We start from the raw sequence: 15,140 nt of genomic DNA on the forward strand, positions 1-15,140 counted from the left end.
AGCCTTATTCTCCTCATATGTAGCCTTATTCTCTCCATATGTAGCCTTATAAGGCCCTATTTTCTCCCCTTCAACAGCAGGCGGCAGTGCAGCAGATTCCTATCCCAATCTATGCTCCCCTACAGGGGCAGCACCAACACACACACACACACTCTCACCAGGCCCAGCTAAGCCTCAGCACTGGACCTCCCGTCTCCCAGCCACAGGACCTCTTCAGCTCCTCACTGCAGCCTTATAGGTAACAAACACACACACAATGATATGTATTTATCAAACAATGCTGTTTGGCTCAAATGTTGTGTCATTCTGACTGGTAAAGAGGTGTGTTTGATCACACAATATTTTAACTCTCTTCTCTCATCTCCCTTCCTCTGTCCTTCAGATCACAGCAGGCCTTTATGCAGAGCAGTCTATCCCAGCCCAGTCCCATGATGTTATCAGGGCCATCTCTCCACAGCTACCCTGGTGTTGGGGGCCATGACCTGGGCAAGCCCCAGTCCAGCTTGGCCTACCAGCAGCCCTCCAACACACACACACAGCACATCCCCATCCTGTTTGAACCACAGCTCAACCAGCCCTCTGGCATGGGAGGATCCCAGCTGATAGATACACACCTACTGCAGGTATGGAATAAGGTACATACAACGTAGTTCCAACTCTCTTAGAATTTATTGAACTGTTGAGAACTCATGATATCTTGGTCAATGCTGAAGCAAGCTTATATGTATGTGGTCATACAAGAGCTTTGTAAGAAGTGGTCATGAATGTTATTGCCCTAACCCTCTCTCGCTCTCCTCTCTCTCGCTCCAGCGTCAGGGGATGAGTCCACATTCTAACCTGTACTCAGGACAGGTGCAACAACACGGACAGAGCAGTTACTATAGTAACACACAGTCTCCAAGCTCTGCCATGCAGCAGGTATACACATCATTTACACACTTTCTGTTCCTGCAAAAGGAACAGATTGTCAAAACAGACAGTCGTGACATTGCAACTAACTCACCCCTCCCAATCTCCTCTTGCTCTCTCGCCCTCCCTCTAGGTGCAAGTCCCTATGCCAGGCTCTCAGCTCGGTCTTCCTAACTATGGTTCCGTGGGCAGCCAGCCCCTCCTGGCTCTGCCCCCCACCCCTCCCCAGGCGCAGCCCCCTAGCCTCAGCCGCCAGCCCCCAGTCTCCCAGCCCTACAGGGGACCCTTCGGACACACACACAGCGTGATGCACCCCCCCCCCAGCAAGGTACTCACCAGGGAATGATACAAAGTTCTGCATGTGTGAGAGACAGACTTGTGTGTATCAAAGCCCTTTCATGGCCTATAGCTACCTGTATTATGTATTCTGCGTGTGTGTGTGTGTAAGCATTGTGTTGGTGAGATGCTAGCACTACATAACGTAATGTGTGTCTGCTCTGTGTGTTTCTATCCAGATGTGTGAGATGGACCTGAAGCTGTTTGGCAGTGGGATGGACATGAAGCCTGGGACAACTCCTCACAGCGCTAGGAGCACTACCCCTACATCTAGTCCTTACAGGTAACACACACACACTACCCCTACATCTAGTCCTTACAGGTAACACACACACACTACCCCTACATCTAGTCCTTACAGGTAACACACACACACACTACCCCTACACCTAGTCCTTACAGGTAACATGCACACACTACCCCTACATCTAGTCCTTACAGGTAACACACACACACTACCCCTACACCTAGTCCTTACAGGTAACACACACACACTACCCCTACATCTAGTCCTTACAGGTAACACACACACACTACCCCTACACCTAGTCCTTACAGGTAACATACACACACTACCCCTACATCTAGTCCTTACAGGTAACACGCACACACACTACACCTAGTCCTTACAGGTAACACACACACACTACCCCTACATCTAGTCCTTACAGGTAACACACACACACTACCCCTACACCTAAGTCCTTACAGGTAACACACACACACTACCCCTACACCTAGTCCTTACAGGTAACACACACACACACTACACCTACACCTAGTCCTTACAGGTAACACGCACACACTACCCCTACATCTAGTCCTTACAGGTAACACACACACACACACTACCCCCTACACCTAGTCCTTACAGGTAACACACACACACATTACCCCTACACCTAGTCCTTACAGGTAACACACACACACCCTACCCCTACACCTAGTCCTTACAGGTAACACGCACACACTACCCCTACACCTAGTCCTTACAGGTAACACGCACACACTACCCCTACACCTAGTCCTTACAGGTAACACACACACACACTACCCCTACACCTAGTCCTTACAGGTAACACACACACACACTACCCCTACACCTAGTCCTTACAGGTAACACGCACACACTACCCCTACACCTAGTCCTTACAGGTAACACACACACACACTACCCCTACACCTAGTCCTTACAGGTAACACACACACACACTACCCCTACACCTAGTCCTTACAGGTAACACACACACACACTACCCCTACACCTAGTCCTTACAGGTAACACACACACACTACCCCTACATCTAGTCCTTACAGGCAACACGCACACACACTACACCTAGTCCTTACAGGTAACGCACACACACTACACCTAGTCCTTACAGGTAACACACACACACTACCCCTACATCTAGTCCTTACAGGCAACACGCACACACACTACACCTAGTCCTTACAGGTAACACACACACACTACCCCTACACCTAGTCCTTACAGGTAACACGCACACACACTACCCCTACACCTAGTCCTTACAGGTAACACACACACACTACCCCTACACCTAGTCCTTACAGGTAACACACACACACTACCCCTACACCTAGTCCTTACAGGTAACACACACACACTACCCCTACACCTAGTCCTTACAGGTAACACATATTCTCACACAGAACCTGTCCCATCTTCTACCGGTTTGATGAGTATACCAAGAGCTGATGTATTTGTCTGGTCAGGTCCAGCTCTACATCTCCCAGCAGCCAGTCCAGTAAGATGAACAGCATGCTGTACCAGAAACAGTTCCAGCCCAGCTCTGCAGCCATGAGGATCACACAGCACTACCCTGGACAGTTCAACCCACAGGTAACGCGCACACACACACACACACTGGGGCGCCACAGCGTCTCTACTTCCTAAGGCGGCTGAAGAAACTGCATGCTGCCCCGGGTCCTCTCCAAATACTACCGCTGCACCATCGAGAGCGTCCTGACCGGTTGCATCACGGGCTGGTACAGGAATTGCTCTGTCCACGACCTCAAGGTCCTCCAGCGGGTGGTGAAGACGGCCCAGTACATCACTGGGACCATGCTCCCATCCATCCAGGACATCTACTTTAAACGGTGGCTGGGGAAGGTCTGCAGCATCAAGGATCCCACACACCTCAGCCACACGATATCAGAGCATGAGGTCTTATACCAACCGGCTCAGAGGCAGTTTCCATCTACAAGCCATCATACTGCTGAACACTTGAACTGGACTGACCATCTGCACTGATTCTCCACACCTTACCACACTCACTCATGTACCCACACACATCCATTATGACGAACATTTGACACTTGTGATAGAGGCCAGCTTAACACCACCTTTTCCTTGGATTTCTAATATAAAGAGTTAATGATGTTAACAATCCTCTCCCTCCTTTCAGATTCTGTCCCAGCCCAACCTGGTCTCTCCTCTGGTGCGCCCTCCCTCCCACACCCAGCATGCTAACTCATTTTGTGGAGGGATGCAGCGTTCGCCTATGGGCCCACCCCCCATGTCTCCCTCTCTGGGAGGGGGTTTGATGCCTCACCCCCGGCCACCACCGCAGCAGCAGCAGTTCCCCCAGATGCACCCGTCCCACCCCCCTAGAGGGCCTCTTCCCCCCCTAGCACCTAGAGGCCCTATAGGTCCCCGAGGCAACCAGGCAGAGCAGGACCTCAAGGTATAGTACTGCTTGCTGATTAGTTGACTGGTTGACCTAGAATGTGCCTGGTGTTGAAATCCTGATATCTCCCAAATGAACCCAGCATGTGGTTGAGTGATTCATTTGATTGCTGTCCCCAGGCGAAGCAGCGAGCCGAGGTGCTCCAATCGACTCATAAGTTCTTCTCAGAGCAGCTCAAGGCTCCGTCAGTCTCCAAACCCTCTCGTCTCGACCAGGGGGGTGGCAAACCCCCCCTCGACATCCTGCCCCCAACCACCAGACGGTGGGAGTTGTGGAGCACCCTGAGCCCGACAAACCATCCCTGTCAGCGGGCAAACCCATCCGCACCGGCCCTATCAAGCCCCAGGCCATCAAACAAGAGGAGGGGAAGTAGAGCCTCACACATCTCTACAGATGGATGGATGGGAGAGAGATGATCCAGCTGCTTCACATATTCATGCAATCACTCGCTCACACATCACCCTCTCTGGTGTTAGAGGCGGAGAAAGAGAGGAGAGGTGGGGGTATATTAGTCAATGGTTACTGAGGGGGCTACTGTGTGTGTGTGCGCTCCAACCTCATCTCTCTCTCCCCTTCTCCTCTCTTGTCCTCCACTATTGGGGGTCTGTGTGTGATATTTTTTTTAAGCCCCACCTCTTGTAATTTGGGCGGGGCGGAAGACGGCAAGCTGTACTTCAAATGTCTACTAGGATGGTAAAAAAAGATTGAATGGAGAAAAAAGATTTGCCAGTTTGCCATTTTTATAGCCCTATGATTTCTGTTCCTTTCTTTTTCACAATAGAATCCCATTATTAGGAGGACAGGGCTGTTCTTTTTGTTAACAGGAGAATCAAGCAATCTTGTTTTTGTAGTTGGATGAAACAATCTTAGTTAAAGATGTATTTTAGTGAAGCACAGACGCGTTCTATTCCTCTGCCAGTCTTCCATCCATCATTGCTAACACACAGCTGTGTGAGTGTATACAAGCTTGTACGATCACCACACACACAAACTCCCTCTAGCGCTCAACGCTTTCACCAATATTCACTAAAGAGTGAAACTATGAAATGAGGGTTTGTCTCGAAAGGAAATGTAAGATGCAGCAGTTGATTGATTTAATTGATTAGTCTGCCTTTTCTCTTGCTCGCATCTCTTTGAGCGGAATGATAAAGGTGGTGTTTGTGTGTGTTTGCGTGGGGCACATGGGAGGCCACTGCCCGGTTTTCTCCTGTATCTTTAGCCAAAGGTTAAGCGTGCAAAGATGATTTCACAGAGCCTTGAGAATCCCTGTTGCTATGGCAGCAGAGTGGAAGGGGATTTATTATGGGCTGTCTGTAAATGGACAGACAGACCCTGAATTCAGTCTGGGAGCTTTCCTCCTCCCCCTTGAGAGAGGAGGATAGAATACCTCACCACTGCTCACTTGCCTGTAGGGCACCCAACCCTGCTGCTACTAACAGAAAGGGAGAGTGAGTACGAGTTCAAAACTGTAGAAACAAAACCGTTCAGTGTGGCTTTCTGTTAACCCTCACCAAGAGGGAAAGGGAGACGGAAGGGGGAGAAATAAAACAAAATTAGAAATAGCTTTGTGTTTGACTGCAGACTGCAGTTCTGCTGCATTTCAGGGCAGAAGGACAGGTGTTAGTGTTGAGGAGAGATTATTCCTGTCTCATCTCACTTCCACTCACTCAAACCTACACCACTCTCATCGCAGGTTTACCATGGTGACAAGGGTCCTTCAGAAATGTACAGTAGTGTGCTCCACTAGTGGGGAGGGGTATACCCCTAACCAGAACACAGGATGAGGAACCTTGTGTAGGAGGACAGAGTGGGGGGTAATTGGTTTGTTTTTTCTTTTACTTGTACAGGGGGTACATCGCTGTATTAAAATATGTACGGTCTTACATTCTTGGTTTTAGTTAAGAAACTAATAAAATAATATGCTGTTTAAAAAAGTGGCCCTGTGTCTGGGGTAGTTTGAGTCTTTTAACTCATGATTCTGTTTGAAGAACCAACATGTAGTTACAGATGGCACCACTAGATGGGAATTTCAAGACCAATACTGTAGGAGGGAAAACTCAACATTTACTTAAGATCACAGTGGAAATGACACTGCTCGCACGCTTTGCACACACGGCCAGTTAGGGTGGAAATCCAGAGGCCAGCATTTAGGAGGAATGTGGAAGATCAACTTTCGACCATTCAGTCCTACCACAGCCTCATGCTGAAGTGATTCTCCAACAGTTTTAACCTTGGACCCACTTCATTTGGGGTTCCCCAGTATTTATGAGACTATGAGAAGTGGGCTGTTAATCATCACAACCACTTTGAAGCTGTCAACTGAACCCAATTTGGAAATATGGAGTCAGTCACGGGCAAGAAACTCTGGAGTTCATTCCATTATGATTCATGTCATGATTTGTGGACCGATTCTGTTGAAGAACTTGGGGTTACACAAAGGGCTCTGGTCAGACGTAGTGTACTACATGGGCAATAGGTCATTTGAGAAAGTCTGGTGTAGGTTCTGGTGAAGTGAGGTATGTTTGGCCAACCTCAGAGGGAAGTATTTAGGAGGCTAGGACAGACTCTCCTCTATAGCACATCAAACCCTCTCTGCCCCTTGGTGGGTTAACGATGGAGAGAACTCATAAAAGCAGGGGTGGGGTTGCTCTCTCCTTCCTCCAATTAAACAACATTCCTCTTTTCCTAATCCAGTGGAAATACCTCTGTCCCGTCCACCCACGTGGCATGTATGTGTGGAGAGAGGTACCGGTAAACGTGTTATTGATGTGTTGCGTCTGCTTCTGAAGACTGCGGTATGAGAACATCCTGGTTCTCCTTGATGAGGAACCAGCCATCAGACACACCATACCAGGAATGACTGACAAAGGGACTTTCACACTACGTCCTATTGCTGTTTAAACATCTATTACAAAGCTGACAAACGTGATATAATAAAACGTTTAACACTAAGCATGCAGCCCCCAGTCAAAAATGCTCCGGTCAGGTTACACATCTATCCTGCCCAACTGAGAACTGCTGCATGGAGACAATATTCTAGGAATAGTAGAACAATGGCTTTCATGGAACTCTGAACATTATGAGCCTCAGCCCCACTTGTCACGCTCCTATTTCCACACAACGCGGAGCCAAAGAGTCTTTAAACCACTACTGAGTGATTTCACACCTGAGAGGGTGGTGTTTAATCACCTGCAGGGTAGAAAGGCTGCGTGATAATGTGTTCTCCATGAAGACCCTAGTAAAGTCCTGTTGAACACATCGTAATCACTGGCCTTTTATTAGTCAGGACACAGACACATCCAGTCTACGTAAACGTGTGTGTGTGTGTTTGCGCACGTGCATATCACATTTGTCTGTCATCAGAAATACACGGTATTGACGGTTGTTTAGTGTGTGTTTACAGGTTGTTTAGTTATGTGTGTGTTTTTGCATAGCCTCTACATAGAGTGGAATATATGACTACTTCTCCCATCGGGGGTCAATCTGTTTACAGCCATGTTGTGACTGGAAAAACACAGCACCGGATAAATAAATGATCGCCATGTTAAACTGCTGTTCACTAGAAGACACAAACCTGTGATGAAAACAGTCAAATGGAAAGTGTTGTTTCCCTCAACACCTTCTGTTTACTGTTAGTGATTATAATTAACACACTTTTTTTCAGATTTAGAATCTGGCATGTGTTTTGGTACATGGCAGTGTTAAGTGGGGGACATCATTTCCCCTTGGCTACCAGTATCTTACTCGGAGCAGCTAGGCTGGGATTGAGAGTCCGTGTGTGCTCTAGCATCGGTCATGACCTCACACACTGGGAGTACAACAGGGCTGGTGTGAGATAGGGGAAATAGGGATATAACCACTGGACTAGGGAAAGGGGGCTAGGAAGTCTTGAGGTTTTTCTCAGTACCTTATGATAAGCTGTAGACCACAATATAAGAGGGTTTTCATCTATATTCTTATCTGTCTATCATCACAAACCAACGCTGCTACTATGACGGCACTCAACGAGCTGTTTTAAGACCATAAGCAAAAGAATAAAATGCTCATCCAGATGCAGCACTCCTAGTGGCTGGGGACTTTAATGCAGGAAAACGAATCTGTTTGACCTCATTTCTACCAGCATGTCACGTGCAATTAGAGAAGGGAAAAACCGTTTTAGATCACCTTTACTCCACATAGCATATAAAGCTCTCCCTTGCCCTCCATTTGGCAAATCTGACAATAACTATATCCTCCTGATTCATACTTAAAGCAGAAACAGGAAGTACCAGTGATGAGCTCAATACGGAAGAGGTCCAATGAAGTGGATGCTAAGCTACAAGAACAGACTGGAATATGTTCCAGGATTCATCCGATGGCATTGAGGAGAATACAACATCAGTCACCGGCTTCATTAATAAGTGCTTTTTCTACATTTTGTTAAGTAACAGCCTTATTCTAAAATGTATTAAACTGTTTTCCCCCCGATCAATCTACACACAATACCCCATAAAGACAAAGCAAAAACAGGTTTTTCTAATTGTTTGCAATTTTCCACAAAAAAAAAACATTATGACGTGTATTCATACCCTTTATTCATACCCGTAATCCCTGTTGGGTATGACTCTACAAGCTTGGCACACCTGTATTTGGGGAGTTTCTCCCATTCTTCTCTGCAGATCCTCTCAAGCTCTGTCAGGTTGGATGGGGAGCATCGCTGCACAGCTATTTTCAGGTCTCCAGAGATGTTTTTTTTGTGCATTTTTACCCCTTTTTCTCCCCAATTTCGTGGTATCAAATTGTTAGTAGCTACTATCTTGTCTCATCGCTACAACTCCCATATGGGCTCGGGAGAGACGAAGGTTGAAAGTCATTCTTAACACAGCGCGCATCCAACCCGGAAGCCAGCCGCACCAATGTGTCGGAGGAAACACCGTGCACCTGGCGACCTTGGTTAGCGTGCACTGCGCCCGGCCCGCCACAGGAGTCGCTGGTGCGCAATGAGACAAGGATATCCCTACCGGCCAAACCCTCCCTAAACCGGACGACGCTAGGCCAATTGTGCATCGCCCCACGGACCTCCCGGTCGCGGCCAGTTATGACAGAGTCTGGGCGCGAACCCAGAGTCTCTGGTGGCACAGCTGGCGCCCTACTTATGTAAATAAGGTATTTCTGTTTTTATTTTTAATACATTTGCAAAAATGTCTATTAACCCGTTTTTGCTTTGTCATTATAGGGTATTATGTGTAGATTGATGATAAAATAAAATAAAACATCCATTTTAGAATAAGGCTGTAATGTAACAAAATGTGGAAAAAGTCAAGGCGTCTGAATACTTTCCGCATGCACTGTATAATTATCATAATGATTTGGCACTAGATTGCAGGAAAAAGCCGATGCAGGTGTATGAAACATGCTAAATTCTCCAACTTCAGGAGTGGGGTGAAGACCCTCCGGACAAACCCCCTTCCATCCTCACGTAGTTCATGCCTCCTCTAAAATAATGGGTGCATGATGCCCTGCCAAGGCTTCACATAATGGACAAATCACTTGCCACATTTGTGCTGGGATACAGACACAGAGTTGTCTACTTTATAAGATGCAAGAGAAAGTTTCCCAAAGTAGATACAATAAACTAAACTAACTATGAGCTGACTCAGACTTTCCTCAACAAAGCATTTACTGTTGAGGCCCAATCTAAACTTAATGATTATATTAGACTGATTAGTTTGACTCTGAATGGTTTAATAAGATAAACAGTTGATCATGAGGGAAACGTGATGTCCCATTAGTGTAAACTGTAACTGATAATGGGGACAAATCCAGCTTCAGCTGACGAGTGTGTGTGTGTGTTTTGACATACCTGTATGTGTGTGAGATAAATTATCTGGTGTTAGTCTGGGCTAAGCTCTGGGGACAGTTGTGTGTGTGTGTATATGTGTGTTCTGTCGGCACATCTGGGAGGCATCACTCACAAGTTTGAGCTCAGTTCCTGTTCTAGGGTAGTTTATAACCTAAACTCCCCTGGTGCTGCTGCTGGTGTTGTGAGTGTGTGCATGTGTGTGTTTGTGCGTACTGAATGACCTCCGTCTTCCTCTCAACATCCACCCTCCTCTCCTCATTCACTTCTAGCGTTCGATCCATCTCAGCTCCCTCATCCTCTCTCCAGCTCTCAGGCGCTAGTCTGTTGCTCTCATTAGGACCTCTGGTGCTCCATTCTACAAATTCTCTTGGTCTTTCATTGATTCTCTGCCAGGGTTACACACACCAGAACAGACTATTCTATGGCTGTTACTAGTAGATCTGGATACTAGACAGAGCCCCTTAAAAATGCTGGCTGAGTTGAAGGCTTGGGACCTGGGTAACAAGACCTCGAGGCATGGCATAAAAGTGTAATACCAGTAGGCATGTCTGAGCCGTGGTCACCCTCTTATAAATAAATACAAGGCCTGGACACACCTATGAAGGTTCCCAAGCGTAGCCATTTCTCTCTCTTTCTCAATAAAGAATACTCAAAATGAGAGATAATGTATATTTTCAGTATTTATCAGTCATCTAGCAATTGTATTGACTTTCAAATCAATGAATTTTAATCTTCTAATTGATGCTGCTTCACATCTGGGAGAAACTGGGCACTGGGCAGGCAGTGATTCTAGGGACTACAGCTACAACTTGAAGTTACTTTTCGAAGCAAGTTAGGTGTCACGACTTGTGATGAAGTTGGTCCCTCTCCTTGTTCGGGCGGCGTTCGGTGGTCGACGTCACCGGTTTTCTAGTCGCCACCGATCCACGTTTCATTTTCCATTTGTTTTGTCTTCATTGTGCACACCTGTGTCCTGCGCCTGTCTCCGCCTTACCTGCATCACCTAGACTTTTGACATTAGCATTATTTACGCAGCAGGTTAGGATAATTAAGGTGGCAGGGTAGGAGACTAAGGTTAAGGTTAGGCAAAGGGTTAGGGTTAGCTAAAATGCTCTCCTAACCTGCTACAAAAAGTAACTCCTGGTCATAGCTGTACTCCCTGGAAGAAGAGGAATGTAGGAAGTGGACCAACACGGATTTGACTAGATAGAATACAGTTTGCCACAATTGACCAGAATTTACTTTTCGTAGCAGGTTAGGAGATCTTGCTCAGCAGGTTATGAGAATTAACGAAGCAGGTTAGGATAATTCGATTGAGGTTAGGAAAAGGATTAGGGTTACATATGAAAAAAATATCTACTTTAGACGTAATTTAACATAAGATGTATCCCAGGAGTGTGAGAGAGCGTTGGAGGTTAGAAATGACTGACGTGTGCGGACGAAATTGAGAAAAAAGTTGGTGAAGCAACAGCTGTGCTGGAATGCAAACATTATGGCTTTCAGTTGTGATGGTATGGAGCTGGAGGATGAGGTTCAAGGACCGGAGTGGTTGGTAGTGGAATGACATAGGAAGAGAGAGATCATGATACAGAAAGCAGTGGAGCGTCTCGTAAAGAAAGCATAAAGAGGGCCAAGGTAGGAAGCAAGAGCAGTGATGTGTTGGAGTGGAAAGTGGTGATAGTGTTTGATGAGACCACAGGGCCTTACATATACCCTATCAAATCAAATTTTATTGGCCACATACACGTTTAGCAGATGTTAATGCGAGTGTAGCGAAATGCTTGTGGTTCTAGTTCCGACCATGCAGTAATATCTAATAAGTAATCTAACAATTTCACAACTACCTTATACACACAAGTGTAAAGGAATGAATAAGAATATGTACACATAAATATATGGATGAGTGATGGCCGACCGGGATAGGCAGATGCAGTAGATGGTATAGAGTACAGAATATACATATGAGATGAATAATATAGGGTATGTAAACATTATATAAAGTGGCATTGTTTAAAGTGACTAGTGATACATTTATTACATCCCATTTTTAATTATTAAAGTGGCTAGAGATTTGAGTCAGTATGTTGGCAGCAGCCACTCAATGTTAGATGGCTGTTTAACAGTCTGATGGCCTTGAGATAGAAGCTGTTTTTCAGTCTCTCAGACTAAATAATGCTGTAAAGATAGAGGTTGGTGAAGTGAAATTAGCTTGGTTCATTCGAAAGGATAGATTGTTAATATTGTGTGCTAGCCAGGCTCAGCAAGAGAGATCCTGAAAAAGATGAATAGCCATGAGAACACAGTGCAGCATTGGGTGGATGCCAGGCACAGAGAGAGGCTCAGAGATATAGGATCAGTCATGATGTACCATATTTTATACATTTATTGTATTTAACTAGGCAAGTCAATTAAGAATAAACCACTGCGCCACTTTGACCACTGCGCCACTCGGGAGCCCATATACAGAGGCTGTAGAACAGATTGGTGTAGTGTTTCAAGGTGATATACATAAAGTTTAATGTGTTTAGGGAGGTTTTCTTTTTTTGTGGGGGGGGGGTGTTAGGGATCTATTTGGGACCCATTCCCTAGAAGTTCGGGATCTATTTGGTTTTGATTTTTATTTTCATGGTAGTACAGAATTAACACATTTGCATATTTCCGTTAGGGAACGCCTACTCTGAAGTGCACATGTGCAATAACTCAATTAGCCTTTGCACTCCTTCTAAACAACGCATTTTTAATAATTGTTTTTACTTTGGAAAAGTGTCAAGTCTGTGTAAAGTGTCCACTCTGTTCGTAACAGGTTATAGTTTTGGGTACAGAAAACTGTATTGAGAGTAAATGTTCCATCGATGGGAAAATTAACCGGATCTCGGCCAAAATCCATATCGTTTCATAGTCTCTTTGATAGTGAGTGGAAATGACAAGCGGATGCTTCACCTTTATACATCCTGTAAAATATATGTCTAATTGTTCTATCTGTGGCTCTATACCCTCTAGTAACTGTCGAAATTGGATTTAAGCCAATTAAATTACTAACAAAAAAGCTGTTAGAATAATAAGTGTATGTATGTCCCTTAAGGTCCTTGTGTAATGTGATATTGTACCCCCTAGCCCGATTGTCCTTTGAATATTATTTGTATATACTTGTGTTCCCACATGTACTTGTTGTTAATTATATATATATATATATATATATATATATTTTTTTTTAACAGTCGCAATTGCTCTGCCCCAGCTTCCTGGTCTGTGGTCAGCTGATCAGAGAGAGCAGGGAGGATTGGGAAAAGCATCTCTGTAGCAACCATCCTCAGTTGGATTTTTTTGTTGTTGTAACATTTCTTTTAGAACGCAAAATAGAACATTGTGAGCCTGTATTTATTAACGAAGATAAACTAAGTTTGTTTGGCGGTCTGTATGCAAGATTGCGAATCTAGCAGGTAACGTTAGCATTAGTTTGCTAGCTAATGTTTTTTTCTACAGTGTGACTATGAAAGTGTCTGGATAATAATCTTAGCGAACGGTAGGCATAATAACCAAACATATTTGATTCGTTTGATAGCTTCATACAATTAGGTTGTATTTGTTGAATTCAAGTATTAATGATATTGCTAGCCAGCTAACTAACGTTACGCTGTTCTCAGCTGGTTGTCATCCTAGTTAGGTAACTAGCTATAGTTACCATTCACAGAAGACATATGTCTGTCTGGCTTTCTCGATATTTCGGGTTTAGCAAGCTAGGTACCGGGACTGCAAGATGGCATGGCTCACTCTATTCTTGATGGCGAATTGCTGAGGATAGTTAACGTTAGCTAGTTGGCTGGTGTTGCACAATCAGTGTTGTTGATGATAAGGATTACATTGAACCAGTATCTGTGCTTAAGAGGTTCTCTAACGCAAAGATACTGGTTCAGGATTACATGGTTATGTCATCAGAGGAGCTGTGTCAGTGTGGAAACTAGATTTTATTTAGTGCTAGCCAGATAATGTAATCCATTCAATACTGTGAGCATCAAATGGTAAACTGCAGTTTAGCTGTGCTACAGGGCCATGTCCTGCTTCATGTCTTAGTGCCAGTCTCTTCCTCCTGTCCATAGACTAGGCTGTGAACTGTGCTTTCAGCCAAATATAATATCAGTTCCACTTCCCTCAACAACAAAAAAACTTTGATCATGGTTGCCTGAACCAGTTGTTTTAGGCTCTCTGTCATTTCCTCATTCCCCTTGTAGCTGATGAGCTTCTGCCATTTAGCCTAGATACTTGGCCTAGGCTATACCCTTTTCAGCTGATTCCTGTTTTTTCTAAGCTTGATTTTAAATGCACAATCTGTTTCACTGTCCATAGGGCAATTCCATGCCAGCGTGAGCAGATTTTTTTATATATATATTTTTTTATCTCAGCTTGTTCTGTCAATTCTCACATATAAACTTAATTAGGAGCAAGGATGTTTGAACTGCGTTTTACATTTCTATCACATACCATTTTTAATAAAATGATGAGTGGCCATTTTAGATCTATATACTCCTCCTGTAAGACCCTATAATTTGTGACACGTACATGATACGGACAACATCTTGGTGTCATTATACTCCATATTCGAGAGTACACTATAAGTAGTCTGTCGAGATATTGAATATTTCATTATTTTATTCTACATCAAAAATATCTCAACTATTAGATTAGATTTAGTTAATTTTAAGACTTATTGTTTGGAACAATATACTCTTCGGGTAAATAATATGTCCATAGTGGGCTCTCTGCTAATTCTGAAGGTATGGTTAACGTAATTGGCACCACCAACACAGTGAATGGAAAAATGGATTCACCCTTTTCTGAAATGGATTCACCCTTTGCTGATGACTTGCTGAATGTGCAATCCTAAAGGAGGGCTGTGATTGATTAATAACCTATAATGTCGATTTCTGTTTTAAAATGGGTCGTATCAATAAAAGTACCAGAAGGCTCTGGAAATTTGACTGTTGAAAGTTTTGTTACAAAAAATGTCAAAATAGGCATAATCAGAAAGGGTGGTTTTGAGATTCATATTTTATATATATCTTTTTTTTCAGAATCTATACAAACTCCATATTTGCGTGAACACTATAGAGCCCTCTAACTCAACTCTGGACCTCGAAGCCAGCCAGTCCCACTGCCTTTTTTTCATTCTTCCCCTCTAATCAGGGACTGATTTAGACCTGGGACACCAGCTGTGTGCAATTCATTACAGGAAACCAGCACGCTCTGGTCCCTGTAGGGTTCGAGTTGAGTACTTCTGCAATAGAGTTTAATGACACCAAAATGTTGTCTGTATCGTGTACAGTTCACAGTGTATCATCTAC

General features: G+C 44.6%; 2 protein-coding genes across 4 annotated transcripts in view; both read left to right on the forward strand.

The window, feature by feature from the left end:
• The window catches only part of LOC115108744 (protein PRRC2C-like), a 33,995-nt gene extending 28,099 nt beyond the window's left edge, over window positions 1-5,896 (forward strand). Inside the window, 9 exon segments of the mRNA XM_065009082.1 lie at window positions 78-238; window positions 383-623; window positions 811-918; window positions 1,043-1,237; window positions 1,425-1,528; window positions 2,986-3,112; window positions 3,678-3,956; window positions 4,079-4,201; window positions 4,204-5,896. Of these exon segments, the coding sequence (XP_064865154.1) occupies window positions 78-238; window positions 383-623; window positions 811-918; window positions 1,043-1,237; window positions 1,425-1,528; window positions 2,986-3,112; window positions 3,678-3,956; window positions 4,079-4,201; window positions 4,204-4,332 (1,467 nt within the window). The 3' untranslated portion in view covers window positions 4,333-5,896.
• A 7,159-nt stretch (window positions 5,897-13,055) lies between these two features.
• LOC115108490 (vesicle-associated membrane protein 4-like) overlaps window positions 13,056-15,140 on the forward strand; it is a 39,733-nt gene continuing 37,648 nt past the window's right edge. For 2 of the 3 annotated variants that reach the window (XM_029632882.2, XM_029632883.2), the window contains exon 1: window positions 13,056-13,241. The gene's annotated coding sequence lies outside the window, so the exon portion shown is untranslated. Of the gene's footprint in view, window positions 13,325-15,140 lie in introns of all 3 variants that reach the window. The other variant, XM_029632884.2, reaches the window with a different exon arrangement.

This window comes from Oncorhynchus nerka, linkage group LG24, assembly GCF_034236695.1.
Source record: "Oncorhynchus nerka isolate Pitt River linkage group LG24, Oner_Uvic_2.0, whole genome shotgun sequence".
NCBI lineage: Eukaryota > Metazoa > Chordata > Actinopteri > Salmoniformes > Salmonidae > Oncorhynchus > Oncorhynchus nerka.